Source organism: Larimichthys crocea, chromosome VII (assembly GCF_000972845.2).
Source record: "Larimichthys crocea isolate SSNF chromosome VII, L_crocea_2.0, whole genome shotgun sequence".
Taxonomy (NCBI): domain Eukaryota; kingdom Metazoa; phylum Chordata; class Actinopteri; family Sciaenidae; genus Larimichthys; species Larimichthys crocea.
Genome location: NC_040017.1, coordinates 25,176,672 through 25,197,826, shown reverse-complemented (window position 1 = coordinate 25,197,826; position 21,155 = coordinate 25,176,672). Strand labels below are relative to the sequence as shown.

Below are 21,155 nucleotides of genomic sequence, written 5' to 3'. Positions count from 1 at the left end.
AAAGTAGTAGCATATTGTTATTTGTTATTTGGTGTGACAAGTCATTAACCACGTTTCTTTAGTTTTTTTGATCAATTCAGCAGTTTATTCTCAATATTAGCGCTCGATGGTGAAATGACGAGGTTATGAGCTCGTGATTATAAGAGTAATGACTCCATTTAGTGGGGCAAATGATAGATGTGAAAATGAACACGTGTGTCACTGATGATGTGTGTTTGACAGCGTCTTCAAGCGCTCACTTTGTTTTTTTAGTCGGCTACATTATTTTCTCACCGCAAACAGAAACAAGATAACAAAACATATTAACATGATAACAAAAGAAAAACTGCAGCACAACGCGTCTCTGTGCTCAGCCACTGAATCATATTATCAAGACAGACCAGCTAGGTGACTGTGTGTGGGGGAGGGATCCAGAAAAGCTGTGAGAAATGGAAGTGCTCTGGAGATGAAAGTAGTGATGAGTGGTATGTGGGGCACGGTTTGAGATATCTTTTTTTGGTGAAAGTCACCCATCCCTTGAAGTCTTATCCCGTGGCTAAAGCTATAGTATTAGGTTTCATTTTATAGATTATTGTGAGATACAATGTCAGAAGAAGAACATTTTCTCTTCTGTGAAGCTCTGAGTGGAAAGCCTACCAGGAGGGGTGAAATCGGTAAGGCATCCACAGGAGCAGGTATCTTAATTCGCTATCAACCAAACTCGGGCTGAAGTAAATTGAAATGTCCATTTCTGGATTATGACTCCAGAGAGCATGACCGGCTTCTGTGGTCCGTGAGACCCTCTTCTTTTTAAAAAAAATAAGAAAACAGAGAGAGAGACAACGTGTGCCCAAGACACCGTAAACTGTGATTGGGGTAACTTATTTGAAGAGGCTTCAAGGGAACTTCAAACATCTCTTTAATGATCTATAATCCCCTGGCAAATCTTCAGTGGGCAGCCGGACTTTCAAAGTTATTTTTACCAAATCCATGATGAAATTAAGTCTGAAGCTGGAAAAAAAAAGTAAATACATTGCAGCATGTGCTTGTCCCTCTACATTTTATTCTGGATATTATTTTTTTTTTTAGCTTTCTCTTTTTGATTTGACTGCAAGAGAAGCAGAGGGAAGTAAAAGGAGGAAAAGCCAGGTGAAAGGTTCTTTGCAAGCCAAAGTAGCGCTGTTAGAGGGGGAGAGAGTCCATGGTGAGTCTTAATGGAGCCATTGATTCTGCACCAATGAAGGACACACCCAGTAGGGGACTGGCTCGCAGCGAGGAGACAGGTGTTCGCTCGATATCTGTCCCACTTCTCTGACCTTAAAGCTTTTAATCAGCTCTGCCAGAGAGCTTGTCAATCCTGTCAAACAATGAGCAGCTCACAGTATAGACACAGTAAGGGAGGGCAACGCGAGGGTAAGAGCTCCAAATAATACTTCTGCAGCCCCGAGTTAAAAAAGCCCCGTACATGCAGCGTGCAGCTTTTTCGCCCGGGCTCCCACTGGACGAGGCCCCGGCGTCTCTGAGCCAACTACAGCGGTAGTCTAAACCCTGTCAGCAGATTTCAAAGGCTATTAATGTCAAAGTGTAGGCGGTGTTCACGTGAGTGATTTCACCTGGGATGAAGTTTGTTTGTGGCTACAAAAAGCTTTGGATTGACTTCCATACCATCACTTAGAGAGGCACGGGTATCATGGGAGATAGATCTCTCGCCTGTTCACGAGCTTAGCATTCTAATCAGACTATTTTCCAAAAAAAAAAACAGTACGTTTCTACATTGGCTGAGTGACTGACAGGGATTTCAATACGGCCTAATTGAGTTGTTGAATCTCCCTGTGACTGTCTGCTTCACTTTCCCTGCTTGTGATCAATAGTAATACACTATCAGGGTTTGTCAGCGATCCTTTTTTCTTTTCTTTTTGCTCTTTTGTTTCATCAAAGCTTTACAAGCCACAACCCGCTCCACTCTCTCACACAGGCTCATTTCACCGTGCATCCTCTCGCATTCGGAAAGGCCGAATTTGGCACGCTGTGAAGTTTAACTACAGAATATCTTTTAACACGCAGGGTAATTACGGTGCCGGTTTGATTGCAGTTAATAGCACAAGCTGTCAGCGGAGCAGTCACACAGCAGTCACACAGTTACAATTTGGCCACACTGAAATTGCATTGAACCACACACAATTATCTGCAGTCACTGGCAGCTCTCTGCAGCATTGTTCACTTTTAACTGGATGCTACTTAAAGTTTGAACTTGAATGTGATTTGTTGCGTGCGATTGTAATGTGACTTCAGTTCAGCGCTCTCCGCTGTGATCGCGTTGAATCCCACTCTTAGATTTTCTCCACCGGCAGCTACACAGACCAAAAAAAAAAAAGCTATGAGTTAATTTCCTGACTTTTTTTCTACGCCCACAGCCCACCCACCTCGACCCCGAGACGTTTCATGAGTTTCGATTCTTACAATTGATTACTGCTCCCGTTCTTTCTCTTCCTAGTTATATTTCAGGAGCGCCGGCCGTGTTTTTCTAGCCATGTTACATCTTTGAGAATGCACCGAATGGTTTTGGTGTCCTGGGTCTCTGTGTCAATACACATTGTTAGACATCTAACGACCAGTGGAGACTGGAGTAACTCATACCACCCGACTCAGCTTTCAGGCTGTTCCTTTCCCCTTGCTGTGGCTTTGTGGTTCCTTACTTATGTCTCCATGCCAGTTGCTTTTCTTTTGAAAGGCCAGTTGCAAACTGTGCAGACGTTTAAGTGCCGTTATTTCATGTGCTTCTTTTAGAGCTCTCCATCAAAAATAATGTTGCAATATGAAAAATGAAGGATGCACAAAAAAATAACTACCCAGAAAATTGCTCCTACTTAAATTATTAAGTTGCTCAATTGACCAATGTTGTTTTTTTCTGTCTCCGCTGATAAGTAAGCACACAAGTCATCAAAGAGAAATGGACGTGGTGCCAGAATGATGTATACGCAGAGACCTGACATATTTCATAATATCCCACATACTATTGTGTAGAAATTGCTATACTGAAAGCGGCTTTATACAAACATACCAAGCTGTGAGAAACTGTACATGGTGGAGCTCGGCGGCCGATGGGAAAGACAATACTCGATCACAGCTGGAAAGCACATGCAGCAGAATATGAACATAGTCCTGAGATGTGGTGAGCATTCCAACGGTTATATGTATGTGGAACATGGAGCCCTTACTCGCCTTGGAAAGATAGGCTGTGGTCGTGGTTTAGGAAATGGTTCAGCCCTGGTCTCGGAGTTCTGCCAAGAACCGCAGGATTTCATCGAGGTTTATGATCAAAACACACATGAAAAAGGATAATTTGGCAACGGCCAGAATCCAACGTTTATGCTGAACTGCTCCGTGTTCACATGTAGCATCTCGTCCACATGCAAAGCGTCAAACTTTTTTTTGTTTGCACGTCGTATCTGCTGTTGAGGCAGTCGAGGCAGGGCAGTATGATCCCCAACAAAAACACTTTAATTCAGCGAAAATATCTGTTAGACCAAAGTCAGGAATGCCTATTAAATATGTGCATGCATTACCAATGTGAAAAATTATTTAAGTAACAAGATAAGATAACATGTTCAGGGATGAAATGAGCACAGCATATCTAAATTTATCAGCTTAAGTAACTGTGCGCATCATTCCTCCAGTGGTGGAAACAGGATGCTAATCCATGCCTAAATGATGTGACTGCAGGGCAAAATTCATAATCATGTTTATTTCTACTTAATTCCTTGTACACGTGCGCAGAGATGGCTGGGTTTGTTACAGTATCAGGCAATGCTGCTGGTGAGTTGATATTATTGCTTTCACGCTGTTGCCAGAGAGATCATTTTGTGATACGAGGGCTGGTAATCAGTTAAAGATTTTCCATTGCGACAACACTTGTTTTGAGCAAATGCACGGCATTTGTCAGAGTCCCATGATGACCATGACTCAGACACATACTAAGTGTGCTTGTTAATTGATAGCAGACTGGGGCTTCAGCCCACTGCCCACTCCAGCTGGAGTGTGAATTCCCTCTCCTATATGTTAATGGATCTGCTGTATAAATGGACTGCGCCAGCAGTGCCGGAGAAAAATAGCTCGGTGCGACACACCAACAAGCGGAGCAGCATGCACATTGCCCCTGCTGTCCTGTTTATGCCTCCACCACAATTAGAGATGCACTTTGATGACAGCCACACATCTTTAAAAATGTATGACATCCACAACGTTCATTTCTTTCAAGAAATCTTTAGAGGCCGTTCGGATATAATGCAGAGTGGAAACGTCTGAAAAAAAATCAAAAGTGACCCTAATCAAATATTGATTGTACGTTCTCTTTTCTCGCTTTAATAAGCCACTGGTCATGCAACAGTGCTTCTCGCTATGCTTATACTGGAGCTGTTTACCCCCTAAAGGCAGCTTCCTCCGTTCTGTAAGCCTGTAAGATATTGCTGGCCTTTGTCAAAAAAAAAAAAAAAAAACTCCACCAGTAAAGGTCAGCACAGGTCAGATGCCAAAAACGATATTCTGTGTGCTCACTGAGTACTTCTAAAGGTCACCTTGCATGGGTCGTATGAGGTATGTGTCTCCACATCGCATTCTCAGTTTTCCTTCCGTACGTACAGCCAATAATTGATCATCCAGTTTCAGCTAATCAGCTGCTTGGTTTTTTTGAAATCTTAATGTTTTTATAATGTATCCAACACAAGAACTTGGCATTATCGCATAGAAGTATTCAGTGTTTGTACTCTATGCAAGACTTATCTTTACTTGTGGACAATGGAACAGATGGTGTGAGAGAAGGATTTGTCATGCATGATTGTCCAGGGCCAGACTCTTTCTCAGCACTTTTTTGGCAGGACTTTATATGCATTTCATGCTGTATTTGCTGAGTGCATTAACAGAGGTATAGGGTACTGCAGCGGGGCTGGCTCAGACTGACTCAACCCCCATCCCTATATATCCCATAATCCTGTGTGATTCATTGTCCAATCCATATTCAGTGAAGATATTTGTGGTTCATCAGGAGGAAAAACAGAGCGTTAATATGAAAGCGAAGTGAGCGACCGTCACAGCCAGCGGTGATTAAGGCTCCAACAAATTATTAGTTTTATTACCAATTATTCTGGGAAACGTGTGAAAAATATCCATCACAAGTTCCCAGTGCTCAAGGTTATGTCTCCAAACTGCTCGCTTTATTCGACCAACAGTCCAAAACCCAAAGATCTGAAGAGTCTTGGACGATTCGTCGATAATCAAAATGGATTAGTTTAAGATTCATGTACAGTGAGCAGGCGTCATGTGTGTCGCATGTAGGTGGCATGTCAGGTGAGCGTCCACCTTTAAATTCTGAATGAATGTAGATCTAAATTAATTTTCCTCGTGCTATTCCATTAAGAGCATTTTCAGTCTGAACCTCTCTGACCTTGGCCACCAGTACCGCAGCCTTTACCTGGAGGCACGAGCAGAAGCATGCTCCTGCAGCACTCGTGTTATTGTACCACCGTGTCAAACGAAATGTGGACATAGCCTCCGTGTCACCCTGCGCTAATACCGAGATTTCCACAGGAGGTTTTGTGGCCTGCAGCATCGTCTCGCTGCCACTTTAATATCCTGAGTGCTGTAATCTGCTCACCACGTCTGACCCCGCTGCGTGTCACTCTCACCGCTCACCCTCCCCAACCCCCGTAACTCCCCCAAAATCCTCTACATCACATTTACGTAACCCCCCACACTCCAACCTTTAACTCCCCCCGCTCTGTGAGCCTGTACCTGCAGCCGCCGGTAATAATGCATCTCATTGCGGCGCGCCTTTTGCCCTTTTATTTATTGATCGTCTCGTTTCTATGAAGATGTCCAGCAGCTGCCCTCATTTGAAAGCCCTGGGAAACTTTGAAAAATAACCGGCGCACATCGTCGTGTACGCTGAGCCCATTCTCAGGATGAGATCCTCTGTTGACTAATTGTCTGGTCTGTAGAAGTGCTCCCCAGTGTCTTGGCTTGATATCTGTCTAATAAAGCATATTATTATCTAGCTGTTTTTCCTCTCTCACTGCCACATTTCATTCCTGAGACCATACCTTAACACAGCTGGATCTGGTCCCTGTGTTTTCAGTTTTTTTTGTCCTTTAGTTTCAGTCAAACAAACACGACTGTAATGCTTCCAGTCATTCATTTACCTGGAAGTGGAACTCTCTCTCCGTTTCACCTGTAACCGGCCTTTTGTTTGCTGACAGTTGCTTGCTTATCTGGTATCAGCGGGTGATGTCATCCCGCCATTTGGTCGGGTAACGTCAGCGCTGTTTATTTTGTCGTAGAACCGAAACTGTGATGGCCTTGTTTAGTTAAGCTGCAGGGGGAGGGATGAGGGTCAGAGCTCTCTGATACTGTGTTTACCCTCACCATGTACTCTCTCTCTCTCTCTCTCTCTCTCCCTCTGTAGGGCAAAAGCCTTAGTTTTGCCCCTGCTTTATTTGCCATTGCCGCGGTCAAAGACGACTAAAACCCCAGATTACTTCTAGCATATTATCTTTGAGACTAAAAAAAAAACATTAATTACATAATATCCACAGGCCCTGTTCCCCACTGTATGTAATAAATCCAAAGATGGTAGTAAGCGAGCACCATTGACTGCACTGTGTCACCTGTGTTTGGGAAATCATAAGATAACAAAATGCAGCGGCTGCGTTTTCCAGCGTTTCATTCAGTGAATCATTATCCCACTGAAATGAGACGAGAAGCTCGGTTTCATGCAAACTGATGCGTCCCCTTGACATTTGAAACACCTCATAGCCGCTCGAGGGGCGTGTGTGTGTGTGTGTGTGTGTGTGTGTGTGAGCTTGTGCTCTGAACCTTATGTTGCCTCAGAGACGATAGACGCAGCTACATTAGGTGAGAATCGGTGCGTACGGTTGACCGGCTGATGCTACGCACAGCCAACCTGAACGTTGTAATTTTATAACCCCTCCGTGGAAAACACAGGACTACTGTGCCGGAGCGCTCAGTCATCTCTCCCCACAAACATACGGCTGTTGGGAATAGTTAAAATGAAATACGCCGCGCCTTTCATGGAACAATCCCAGATTGGGAAGTTGCCTAGCATAATAAATATTCCCGATAATCATTAACATTTACAGCGCAGCAGATGTTACATTGTCCTCAATGAACGAGTGTGTTGTACAAAAGACTATTTCAAATTTGAACCAGATAGTGGAAAATTGGGAACAGGTCTACAAACCATCTGTTCCCCGGCGAGGTTTCGCTTTCCACTGCAGTCGAATGTTTGCTTGGGGAGACAGAGGGTAAAGAGAGCTGCTTTGGCAGGTACACCACTGTTTACCCAGGGGACCGGCTGAAGCACCATCAAATAGTGTCTGAGTGTAGATTAAAACAAATTCTCTGACACATGCTGCTCCATCGCTAAAAAGCTCGATGGCCATTGGTCAACAAAAAGCAACGTTAACCTAAAGCGATCGCTGTATATGGATGTATTAAAACCTGCAGCAGTGCCATCATTTATATTGCAAAGCATTTTGAAAAGCACTTCTGTCTGTTGATGACAAACGCAAAATGCCACCGACTGAGCTCCAGAATACTGACTGACGACAAGAAAGAGTGCAGATGTTTCAGCAGGGGGATAAACAAGCAACTAATGGGTGGGTTTATGTATTATGTGTGTGTGTGTGTGAGGGAAGATTTGGATCCCCCCTAAACACCCCATGTGTGGTCATGAATAGGGGAGCACGGAGCCCTGTGCCATTGCCGTGGGAACTGGGACAACATTAAACAGTCATTATCCTGAGTGGCTCAAGCCATGTTTTATCTATCAGCATCATACTCAAGTAACAATGGAGCAACCAAAGCATCACAAGGCACGGGGAGATGATGTGTCTTCTTGTGCTAATCTTTTTTAAAGCTGCATTTGGCAAGAAGTTTACACCAAAATACGTCCGATTATATCTGCTGGAAGACTTCTCCACAAACAGAGATGTCATAGATTTCATTTATTCGCATGAGCGATGTTTGCGTAGCGGGAATTCTCTCCCCCTGCCTTACAGGAGAGCGACACGTGATCCGGTGGAATAAAAAAATGGAAAGCGTTCACTCTCCCCGCTCCTAAGAGCCATTAAGAGGACGGCATTTCAATTCAGGAAGAGTTCACTTTAATGACATCACATTACACTTTTTTTTTTTTTTTTTTTAGGGGTTTTGAAGTTCTCAAAAACTTCAAACAGCGACGTCTCGCTGCCATTCGGGACTGACGGCGTGCCAAGCTGCCTGCCGAAGCTTTAAATAGAAGACATTAATGAGCGCCTCTTCTAAAATATGCATTGAGTCCTATTTAATCGTTGCCTTCCTCGCGTCGCGGCGGCTAGAGGTGAATCATTACGAACTTTGTTTGACTCAAGCACAAATGGATTTCTCTTGGATGAGCACAGGCCAAGTTATGGTAAATGAGCCAATAATTGTCTCTTGAAATATTGTTGGTTGTTGGCCAGTAGAGCTAAGTGTAAAAAAAGAAAAAAAAGAAAAAGACAATAGTGTTACATATTCGCTGTGAGATGAGCTGCCAAATAGCAGTTGTTTTATGGAAAAGAAGCTTCTGAGGCTTTAGGGGATGATGCCCTGGTTTTCAATTTAGGGTTTTATGGTGTTGTTATTGTTTTTATATGTAGAGCAAGGTCTGCTTTTATATTCTACTAAAGAATGTCTGGGAACAAGCAGACGTATGAATGTAGTATATTTGGTGTTGAAACTTTAATTTGATTCTTTTTCTTCTCTCTCTCTCCAGCAGAGACAAAAAAACAAAAAACAAATATTAAATGTAAATGTCATGTTTTTCATTAATTCTTTATCTGTTACAGAAAGAATCAAGCTTGTTCTGTGTGTCTTATTCTCCCACGTGGGTAAGAAATCCTGGATTGATTTGAAACACATCCACCCCTCGGCATTCGTCATCCGAGCTCGTCCAAACTGAAGCTCGTCCTTCAGGTCTCTATCTTGCTGGATAACTGTCCGCACGCTGTAGGAAAGGCTGTTTGACTGAAGGCTGTTATTTGCTGCAGCGTGCCTCACACATTATTCAATGCGCAATATGCAAACAACACAAAGCACATGCTTTTTCCTCGCGGCCTGACGAGCCAGATCTTATTACAGTCGAATGTTCTGCGCACAGCTCTGCGTCGAGGCCTTGTGAGTCTCTTGCTATCAGTGCAGGGCCAGACGGTACAGCAGCTGTTTTTATAGGGCCCCTTATGTCCCCCTTGATCCAAGTCGGCTCACCTGGTGTGAATCAAACCACTCTTCTTCTTCTTCTTCTTCTTCTTTTTTATACTCTGCCAGCTTGGGCATACTTTATGCTTTGTTTGTTTGTCCTATTGCTTTTTTCCTTCCAGAAATAGGGTTCCTCTCTTTACTGGCAACTGTCAAGACGGTGTCTAGCCTCAGGTGTATTAGAGCATGACTGTCCCTCCAGTCACCCTCTTGTCAGTGTGAGAACAAAGCAGCAGCAGTGCAGTCGACATTGCCGGGCCAGCCTCAAACCCACAGCGCACCTACAAATCTCCCTAAAGCTCCACCTTCCTCTTTGTCTCTCTCTCTCTCTCCACAGTTCTGCATCTCCGCTAGTTTGCCTATCTCTTTTTTTTTCCCTCCTCATGTTTTCCTGCTCTGTTTCTGCACCACTGGCTCTCTTAACCCCCCACAAAAAAGTCTACCTCCTCGGTGCCTCTTGCATATGTGTAGCTCTGCTGTTCTATGGCTTTGCCACTCTGTGGTGTAGTCTGTAATTACAGTTCTGCTGTGAGCTCAGCCAAAGACTCCTCCAGTCCTGGAGTGAAAGGGGTCCCCGTGGGCGCCCCTGGTCCTTCACAGAGGGGATTTGGGCTCTGTGGCTATGTAATTATGCCGATTCCTCTGGTTTCCATTTGCTTGAGCTGCTGTTTACTCGGTTCAATCTGAGTGGGGAGCATTAGACTCAAAGGAGGAGCGTCAGAGGGAGGGAAGGGAGGGAGGGGCTGCAGCTTTCCATGCAAGCAGACCCTGCCACTATTGTTTTAGCATTCAAGTGGGTGAGGTCTGGCAAGGTACATATTTATGAGTTTTCACAGCCCCCCCTTGCACACACAGCCCCCCCACCACGCTCCGACTTAAGATTAAACTTTAACTAGTGTTGTCACACAGTAAATTGTGTCTTGCTATTTCAAAAATATCATACTATAGCTGCCACAACTGATAATCTAAGCTCTGATAAAATGGAGTAAAGCATTGCCCCGAGGTGCGCAAGGACACAGGTGTTCCTCAAGGTACAGATGACAAGGTTGCCAGTCCTTCCTGTCAAACCGTATTAGTGAATCAATCTGTCATCGTCAAATCCCCCAAGTTTAAAATCTCTATAGAGAGAGTCTTGCTGATGTGGCCAGGAGGAAATGAAAGATGATGTGCACTCAGTAACTTCAAAAGGTTGTCACTCTGTTTTTTTTATATGATTTCATGTAGGCAGCGCGGGCTGTACTTGAGTGGAAGAATATAACAATAGATAGAAATTGCCTTCCTCTCGTAATGCGCTGCTTTCCAGCATAAAGCATTCAACCTGAGAGTTGCGCGCCCGCCGTGAAAGATGGAAAAAAGGGACATTGTTCATCTTAATTTTCTTCCAGCGAAAGTCTGCAGCGACTATTTCCTCTCTCCCATGTGTGTATTATGCCCCGGTGTCCTTCAGCTGACTACCTACAGTTTTTAAAAGAAAAAACAGTCGCCGCCGCCGCTTAGACAGTTTGACAGGCTGCACGCACCGAGCCCGTCCTCCTCCCTCCGTCCTCCACTCGGCTTCATATTCCTGTATAGTTGAGGATAAACTACATCAGATATTGTATTCGGTGGGTGCATACATGAATGGATCTCTCTCATGTATTCTCACATTTTAAAGCCCCCTGTGGAAACTTTATCTTTGAACGCAGCCATTATCCATCATTCTGATGCAGTTACTCAGTGTTAAAGATTTCCTCTGTCTGTGGCACGTGCATGCGTGTTTATGAATGTGTGTGTTTATGTGTGTGTGTGTGTGTGCACCAGTCCTCCACTCAAGGCCACAAACATATTTTCCCTCTGTTTATGTCATGAGTCACTGGTGGCTTTATGAGTCCGATGAGATTAACGGAGGAATTCCGGTGTTTCTTCCTGTGGGTCCTCGTCTATCCATAGGAGATAATTATAGCTGTGGCTGGTTGTAAATACAAGCTCAGCTCAGGGGTTGTCAGACCAGGAAATGGGACATCATCAGACTTCACCTGGAAAGGAACATAAATCAGAGCCTGAGATAACAGAGATGTGTCGAAGACAACAGGACGCAGGAGCCCTGCAGGAGTGCAACGACATCTGTTCAGACTGAAGTCGTTTCAGGTCCCAGTTTAGATGTAAATGAAAGTCTGCTGAGATTGTCATTATTTTAAATACTGATTCATTTGTTTGGTCCATAAAAGTCACAGAATAGTCTTCAAATGGTTTGTAGTGACATAAAACATCAGCAAATCTTCACTTTTGTAGAGCTGGAACTAACAAATATTGGCACATTTGCTTAATTAACCACTTAAATGATAAATTGATCATTATTATCAGCTGATTTTCAATCAGTTAATCGTTCCAGCACTGGACAAAAGTTACAGCCAATGCTGAGATGTAGACACCACCACAGGCGAGTTTACAGAAGCTCCATCCTAATTGACCTTTTTGTTTTTTACGACCAAACTCCTCACAGGCTCGGATAGCAGAGGAGAGAGCCATAATTGGTGTTTTTTTTTTTCTCAAGCTAATGTGTGTGTTCTCATTGTTTTGAGTGCTTACACTGGACTCTACATTGTTTCTTTTAATAGGAGCTCCAGGCAGTCATTGAAGTATTTGTGAGTAGAAAGTAATTAAAATTACAATGGGCTAGCCAGTGTGGTGCTTGGAAGGTGGAGGGGGAGCATGGCAGACGATCACTTGGCTCCAATTCACTGCCCTTGTACTCATTCATTACTGATGCATTGGTTCTCGCTGGGTCCTTACATTTCATCAGAAATCGTACCCTGGTGGACAAAGACAGAGTTGTATAGATGTGCCCATTATGTTAATACCTCCTGACATTTTTGCACACAACCACCACCACCACCATGTAGTACCTCCTTACATAGATGCCTAGGGAGCCGGCGTTGCCTTTGTGGAATTCGATGAGCGTATGAGTTTGACTGCGAGCGCTGTGCGTGTATGTACTACCTAGGAGGCTCAATTGACTCCTTGACTTTCAGTGCATGTACTCGCTATTGACTGGAGTGCTTTGCTTGGCCTTGGACGCTTGTTAATCGTAATTAAATGTTTGTTTTTTTTCTCTCTCTCTCTCTCTGCGTCTGTAAACTTCTAGGTGGCGACGGACAGATGGTGCAGATGGACCCCAGTAAGTCTGGCTTCGTGGGTTCGCAAGTGGAGCTGCGCTGCATTTTCATCAACAGCAACCCGCCAGTCAAGATCTCCCAAGTCACCTGGCAGAAGCTCCTCAATGGCACCAAACAGAACGTGGCCATAGCCAACCCGGCCCTCGGCGTGTCCGTCCTGCAGCCCTTCAAGGAGCGCGTCAGCTTCAAGCAGGCGGCGGTTCGCCATCGTACGCCCTCGCTGGAAGACACCACCATCGTGTTCTCCAACCTGCAGCTTTCTGACGAAGCTGCCTACATCTGCGAGTATACCACGTTTCCTGCTGGCAACCGGGAGAACATGGTCAACCTCACCGTATTCGGTAGGAACATGTCTGTTTGAATCCACATTTACAGTTTGAAAATTAAGATGTACAGACGTACAACATCAGTCGTGAAATTTGTTTTCTTTCCTATGTAGGTCAGATTTATCTCTGAGGATGTTCTGGATGTATTTCTGGACTCAAACATGTGTCCGCCTTGTCAAATCTTTAAAAAGCTCCACAAGCATTTACATAAAGTCCACTGGTGACATTTATATTTCTAAAATGTTTGTTTGTTTGTTAAAACATCAACTATTAATGAGCTAAAGAAAAAACAAAACAAAAAAAAAAACAGCCCGACAGCATCTTTTCATCTTTGTGACGATGCACTTCTTCCATGGGGGTTGTAAATTGTTTAATTAGCTTAAAAACTGGGAATTTGCTCGGCCCATAAATGAATACTTAATCCCTCAGTTTGTTCTGAATCATCTCATTTGGAGATTCACGGTTCTCACTGGACAGTGAAAGAAAGAAAAGAAGGATTACTGTGTGAAATCAGAAAATACATCTGCATCCAGTTGCCACAGCCTGTTTATTTTGGTACGCAGGTTTTTTGGATGCCTTGGTCAGCTACTTTTAAACTTCAAGCTTTCACATGCTGTAAATCAAAGGTTGTGTAATCACTGCAGTGAAGGGGGCCAAGGAAAGAGTGAAAACCAGTCAGGTCCTTCATGTTAACATCAGTGAAAGTGTTACGCTCTCAAACGTGCCACTGCTGGCCTGATGAGCAGTCAGAGCAGTAAAAGCTGTCCTCCTAAATTTGGTTCTGAAGAAGGAAAGAGCAATTCAGTGGATCAGATAACAGCGGGTCAAGCTGACATCTTCCTCTTTAGTGGAAGGCTAAAAGAAAACATGTTTACTGCTCTGCTCTTACGTTACATTGCCACAGGCTTTGTTGTAAAGTAGGTTGAGTTCTTTTGGGAACACCTCAAACCAGATGCTCTTTCCCTGCCATGTTGTTTACGCCTAAAACTCCCGGGCTGTGACTTCCACGCCTTGTTGACGACCTTGTCGCCGAAGCATGCATGTTCAGCGTTGACGCGAAAATCATTTCGACCAAGTCATAATGTGATGATTGGGGTGACGTGTCGCTTAACACCATTCCCAGATTGGCTCATCTGGCTTTTATGAAAGGAAGCTGCCGCAGAGAACAGTCAATAAAAAAATGGCAGGTGAGACGGAAATCAATAAGGCCACTTCAGAGTGTGTAATTTGGCTTGAATAATCTCATCCTGTGGCTGAGGGGGGAAAAAAAACGTTGTGCCTGGGATATAGTTTATCTTGGAAAGAGGCTCTTTGAAAAGGTTGCGCGCTGACTCTGATTAAGGATCTAATTAGAAATTAAGTGTTGGTGTGTTTTCCATTAAGTCCCAGCAAAAGAAGAAACACTTGACTGAAGTAGTCCCTGCTGCAGAAGCTTCTTGCCAGCTCTGGGTCCCCATTTTATGTCACTGAGCCTCCGAAGTCTTTTTAGGCTTCTGCGGCTCAGTGAACGTCAGGAACCTGTGTGCAGATAACCAACCGGCAGCGTTCAAAGAGGCCTCTTCATGGCCTATCTCTTTCTCTCAGTTGTGCATTCACTCAAGTTCAAGCCTGCCTTTTGATGTACTACAAGTAGATTGCTAATTGGCAACTCACAAAAGGATTCAAATTGGATGAATGTGCATTTGGGTAGGCAAGTGGGTTCTACATCTGTGAAAGCTTTGACAACCGCTCTGGGTTTGAAGAAGCAAAACTTCGCTTGATTTGGGTTACAACACTACTCCAGCACTCTCATCCCCTCAGATTAATTCACCTCAAAGCTGATTGAAGGTGGAGTAGACTCTGAAACAAGACAGAAATAAGATCTGTTTAACGAGCTTTAATTATGTGCATTTCACTCATTTGACTGCTTTATCTTTTCTCCCCTGCAGCCCGGCCCATGACACGTATGACCTTGACTACGCCCACGATCGTGGCCAGGGCCCAGAAACGCAAGATGACCGTCGCCACTTGCGTGTCAGCCAATGGGAAGCCCCCGAGCGTGATCAAATGGGAGACCACGTTGAAGGGCGAAGCCACTTTCCAGGAGACCCGCAACCAAAACGGGACGGTGACAGTACGGAGCAACTACGTGATAGTGCCGAGCCGCGAGACCCACAAACAGAAGCTTAGGTGTATCGTGACGTACCGCGGCGAGAGGATCACAGACAGCGTGGTGCTCAACGTCCAGTGTAAGAATCTGCTTCACTTTTCCTTTTTAAAGAGGCAGGTTGGTTTGATTATGCTCCTTCCCGCTGTAAGAGTAAACCGACCGCCACAGTTTACTGTAAACAAAGTCCTCTTGCGAACGCAGCTCAAAAACATTTCCAGTTGTACAAAGTCGACAAAAGAGAGATCTGCTGAATGTGCAACCAGACTCCCATTGAGAAAAATTCTAGTCTTCACAAAGACATTTTTCCTGATTTTATGTCTTTAAATAACTCAAAAGAAACTAAATTCACATCTTAGAAGAGTTAGACTGAAGCGTTTTGTTCTGAAAGAATGTCGGAGAGCTTTTGTGTTCCGACTTATTCTCCAGTGCAGCAGTCATGTATCATCATATATATATATATATATAAAGTAACATACCTAAAACTGTTTTAGCAATATCTTCCACAGAGACGATGATACAAGAGTTCTTTTGTAATGTGTTGTGAGGGGATGAACTGACAGCAGTGTGCTTTCCTTGCAGATGAACCCGAGGTGAAGATCGAGGGCTTTGATGGAAACTGGTACCTGAACCGTCAGAATGTTCAGCTGACCTGCAGCGCTGATGCTAACCCCCCTGTCACGATCTACCAGTGGAAACTGTGAGTCTGACTAAACCCTAACAAAACCCCTTAGGGCTGAGAGAGAGAGAGGAGACAGCATGGCTCTCACGTTAGGTTTCTGACTGACAAAAAATAAAAATAAGAAACGTTTCCTTCAGGGAGGCAATTTTATAGAATCGTATGGTTGAATAGAGTCTGCTGTATTCCGACATTTGTTTCCAGTGTGTATGTATACACAAGGAACTAATCTTCAAAGATAAAACCTCACCAACTTCCTTCATCTTCTCTAGAAAAGTGTCTCTGTTTATTTGTTTGCTCAGAAAACGTGTAATGAAGATAAGACTCGGACCCGAGGGGGAAACACAATGGGCCCCATTACGACTGCAACACACACCCCTATCTGCCTGATGGTCACAGATAAATGCAAACAGAACAGGGTTTGCTTTGCTTTACTTTGAAGTCTGAGGGGCCAGCATGCAGGTAGAGGGGAGTAAGAAAGCACCATTGTTAGTGCTGTTGTGTTCTCTGGAGGGCACAGAAGGCAGCGGTTTGTCCCTGACGCACAGAGGAGAGGGCTCACACTGAAAGCTGGAGTAGGAGCCGTGGATTAGGCCCGGCATACCGCAGGGCTGACATCAGTGTTTTTTTTTGCCTCAGAGACTTATCACTGCAAATACACGAGCAAGAAGGGATGCAAACATGTTTTCAAGGCCTCTGGGAATCACCAAATAACCCCGGGTTTGATCTGCTTTGAGTAACGACATGAAAGTTGGTCGTGCAGAAATGATGTCGTTTGAATATAAGCAGCGAGACATGGAGGGACTAGAATGTTTGTTGTAATTTGCGCTGATTTGCTGAGCTTTTGATATCAGATGCAATTTTTTTAAAGAAAAGTGGATGCAGCTCTTTGAATATAAAACAATGTTTATCACAGTTTTAAATTAAATGTATTATACGGCAAAATTGAGAGATAAATGTAGCAATTTGTCCTGTAATTGCTCGGTGAAGGCTGAGTTGAGAAATATGTCACCGGACTTGAGTGGATGTGGATTAATAGACCATTGTGCCCTCATTGTATCTACTCTACGGGCCACTGTTGGGTTTTAATGAGGCATAGGGGTTTTTTGTTCCCTCCCCTTTTTTTTCTTATGCATAATTTTAGCTCTCAGGGTGGAAACACTGACGTACACACAGCAGCAAAAGAAGACGAAAAGATTTGACCTGTTTGGCTTGTTTTTTTTTCTTCTTCTTTAGCAGAAACAAAGGGAGATTTAGGGAGATAGGGGAAGAGAGGCGGAGGAGGAGGAGGAGGAGGGTGAAGAGATGTGATCTAGAAAGACGAGGGCACCGTGCTGACAGATAGGAGGGGACGGCCATTGCTGCACTGAAAATGAGATGCCAAATCTGTTGTGAAGGTTCCCCTGGGCTCCACTGTGGAGGTCAGCACAAGGCTGTGACGGAAGGATCGGGAACAGGCCAGCAGGATTGCGTCACGTTTAACCACAAACACACACAGAAAGACCCTCACACACACACACACACACACACACACACACACACACACGGGGTGTAGCCAAATCCAATAAATATCAATGTCTTTGATACAGATCCACTGTTTTTCCCCCCAGAGGCATGAATTGTAGAACGTATTTATATTATTTTCAGATTCATTCGGTTTATTGTGGTAGCTATAAATAAAAACATATTTTATTTATATCTCATGCATTCTGCTCCTCACACTGTTTCCCGCTGTCGCTGTATTGTGTGCAGGGGTGTGCAGGAAGCCTTGGCACATATACAACCGTTGAAGAAAGCATCCGAGCGCCTTTGATTTTTTTATTTCTTTCTTTCTTTTTCGAGCACAATGGCACAGCTATTTCTCAAAATGGGTTAATGGGGAGCTGTGCTGAAAAAAACCAAACCCCAAAGAAAAAAAAAAGGGATGCACCCAATTTGAACTTTGTTGTTTGTTTTTGCAATCTTTGTTTGTTTGTTTGTTTGTTTGTTTGTGGGGCATTCTCAAGTCTCCGTGCTCATTTACAGAGTCTGTTTTAAGTGCACACTGTAGTTTTTTTAGTGGGCATGAGGATAGTAAGGGAAGGAAATGAGGGCTGGAGAGTTGTCTATCATCACAAATAACTCAATTAGATTTCAGGCTTAATATTTTCTTTCTCTCCCTTTTTCTCCTGGAAACCAATTTTCCAGCACACACATCATCCCTCTGCGGTTACGGAGAGATTCAGAAAATCCTATAAATGAAAAAAGGCTGCATTATTATTATTAGTAGTAGTAGTATATTTTGCAGTGTGATTACTTCAAACTCCGCTCTAATTAGTTCTCGTGCTTATCTCTGTTGTGAAAATGTGATTCTATTATTCACGTTGATTAAAGAGCATTAAAGAGCAGAGTAAGTGGTTCGCTACCTCTGGATGAAGCGCCCAGATATCTTAATGCCCCTTTTTAAATGATATTTAAGTCAGGTTTATTGTAAAACATGATTACTACAGGATGTATTACAGCCAGCCTTGACACCACAGAGGCTATTACAGCTGATACCCGTTTTTATTTAACATAAGCACTCACTAAATATTGCTAATGTTGTCCGCGGCTCCTGCAAAGCCAATGAACATTAAACATTAAACATGAATGTGAGAACATTTTTAAAGCCAACAAAACAGATGGGTGTTTGATTCAAGACGTTGTCCTTTAATGCTGCTGTTTGTTAGTTTAAAGTCCAGATCGCGTCTTATTGTTGCATCTGCTTATTAAGAGAAACAATAAAATGCACAGTTTGTTTTCCTGCATTCAAGTTTAAAGCCGCCTCCACATGCAGATCACGGTGAAATTTAAAGGGGTGGTGCATTGATGTATACTGTCTTTGAGTCCCCCCCCTTCCAACCCCCTCCCATGCACCCACATCTGTACACACACACACACACACATCACACACATGTATGCACACGAACAGGCCAGCAAGTCACCAAAGAATCTGCGTCACTCTCAAGCTGTTTGTTAGCCTTCACATTTCGCTGCCCCCTCAGGCTCCACACACACACACACACACACACACACACACACACACACACACACACACACACACACACACACACACAGATCTCATACAAATGCAGACATCGCAGCAGAATCTGCGGTGAATCGCAGTTTGCCAGCCTTTCATTTCTGCAGCAAATCAATTGGGCTTTGCAGAACTCAGCGTTTGATGGAGGCTCACAAGGTAACTGATGATTGAATCGTGACAGACTGTACTGAGGGTTGTTTGCGGCTCCATTGCAAATGCGTTGCCATAGCGGCATATGAAAAACAACTCGACCGTGGCTCTTTCTGTTACCTTTCTTCTGAACTACGGACACTTTATCGCCTAGGGGGGGAAAAAAACCTTAAAATCTCCTCTAAGAAAGGCGTTTAACCACATATGCTTTCAATTGACATTTCATGATGGAGTAATTAATAAACAGCTTGTGCATTTCCCCCCGTCATTGAAGAGCCCTGTTGAAAGTCTGCTTAGTGCAGCTCAAGTGCTTGATGTGTGGCCATTGTTAGCACGAGACCTAATTTTTGTTGCCTCTGTAATGTCATTTAGTTTTTCTCTCGCCGTAATAAATGGAGCATTACATTGTTTTTAATGTTCTCACACAACAGCGCGTTTCTAAGTGTCTCTCCAACAGAGAGCAAGCCCAGGAGTGAGGCAGGGAGGGAAGGAGGGAAGGAGGGAGGGCTGCATCCTTTTTTTTATTTAAAGAAACCAAAACAGCTACCAACACCCAGCAGCTCCCCACCGCCTCATTCGAGCTCGCACCATTCAGAGCGGCTGATGAAGCCGATCGAGGGGAAGGCAACAGGAAACGGCTAATTGGCAAGAAATTTGATACCCACTTTATCCTCTGGGCTACATTTAAAAAAAAAAAAAAAAAAAAGGGTCCAGATAATAGAATGGAGAGTTGATGCGCTCATGATCCGTGACCTTAAAGTGTACTGACCTGATCAAAGGACACAAGCAAGTCTGAACGTGGTGGAGAAAGCGAACCATGAAGACAAACACCTCAGGCAGGAGAGAGGGGCTCCGGTTCTCATTGACAGCCCAACATTTGGTAGACTGCATTTATCGCTTGATCAGCTGCCTCTCTTGACAGCTCCCCTGAGTTTTAAGGTTCAGCCATGTGAGCTGTGCTGTAGTTGAGGAAAGAAGCCCACCACCACCACCACCACATCCACCCCAACCCCCTCCTCTTCCTCCTACTGTCTTGTTTTGTATTCCTCGTGCCAAAAAAGCCCGTGTCCTCAGGCATCAGCTATGTCTTACCTGTATGAACCTGCTGGGATTCCCTGTCCTCATAATTTTGTTTGGACTTGATGGATGATGGCTGAAATATATTGCTGTCAAATATTCCTGGTATTTATCTCACCCCGACACACACATCCAGGTTTGTTTGGCACTAGAGACCGTATTTTTCACGGGCTTTGAATTGCTTTTCTGGTCCTGGTAGAGTTTTTTTTTTTTTCCCTGTTTGTTTTTTTCCACTATGTCTGGTCTGGTGTAATTCTGCCTTTTTATGGTGTCTGTATTATTGCCTCTCTCTTTCTCACCACAGCTTGAACGGCTCCCTGCCCACTAATGTGGAGATCAAGAACAACACCCTGTTCTTCAAGGGTCCGGTGACCTACGACCTGGCCGGCACGTACGTCTGCGACGCCACCAACGGCATCGGGACTCGCACCGGCAGCGTGGACGTCAACATCACGGGTAGGTTTTTTTTTACGAAGGCGGTGATTTTTTTCCCCCCCCGTTCTCCGTTTCTTCAGTAACTCCGGCATGGCTTGCATTAATACAGTACCCGTGCTAAAATAAATGTTGTCAGGGAACCATCAGACCCCCGTCTGCCAGAATAAACACAAGTATCCATGCACTCGCACAGACCGGCTGACTTTAGTAGATTGCCTGTGTGTTTTGGATGCGGTACCCACCTGCCCCGGCTGTGCGGCTCCCTGCTGCACCGAGTGGCAGGTTAGATGAGAAAAAAAAAAAACCTCTTGTGTTTGTGTATCAGAGCTTCACTCGCACTGTGAGAACACAACAGCCGCCCCCTCCCACCATAGCCCATCTCATGTGTGGGAGCAATATAAAGCAGGTCTATTACCGCCGCCTAAAATAACATCAAGGTAAACGGGGGTTTGAGGTGAGGGTACTGTATTGATCATAGTTTGCTCGCATCACGCTCACATTTCTCCGAACAGCCTCTTTTGTAGTCGAGCTCTTGCGTTCGTTCCTTTTGTGTCTGCCGTCTTCTGGGGAAAACAAAACGCTGAACAAAACTGATTCAGTTCCCTTGCCTTCCACATAATTGTTGGCACACACGCACTGTGGTTCCTCTGGGTTCTCATCCATAGGAGACGATATTTTGCACTCAAAGCTTTCGCTTCAGTATATACCAGATCTGACTTTTTGCTATACGCACTGCAAAATGTGGGAATGATCTTCTATTGGTACCAGCTGTGTGTGTGTGGTATTGGGGAGACTGTCACAGTTTTGCTCTGGTCAGACTGGAAAGACTTTTTTATTTTCCTTTGACTCTTTGTGCTGC

At 44.2% G+C, this 21,155-nt stretch overlaps 1 protein-coding gene across 6 annotated transcripts in view; it reads left to right on the top strand.

The window, feature by feature from the left end:
- nectin1b (nectin cell adhesion molecule 1b) overlaps positions 1–21,155 on the top strand; it is a 138,756-nt gene that overhangs the window by 35,099 nt on the left and 82,502 nt on the right. For all 6 annotated transcript variants that reach the window (XM_027280086.1, XM_027280085.1, XM_027280088.1 and 3 more), the window contains exons 2-5: positions 12,392–12,763; positions 14,677–14,976; positions 15,477–15,594; positions 20,166–20,317. In XM_027280086.1, coding sequence (XP_027135887.1) covers positions 12,392–12,763; positions 14,677–14,976; positions 15,477–15,594; positions 20,166–20,317 — 942 coding nt within the window. The remainder of the gene's footprint in view (positions 1–12,391; positions 12,764–14,676; positions 14,977–15,476; positions 15,595–20,165; positions 20,318–21,155) is intronic.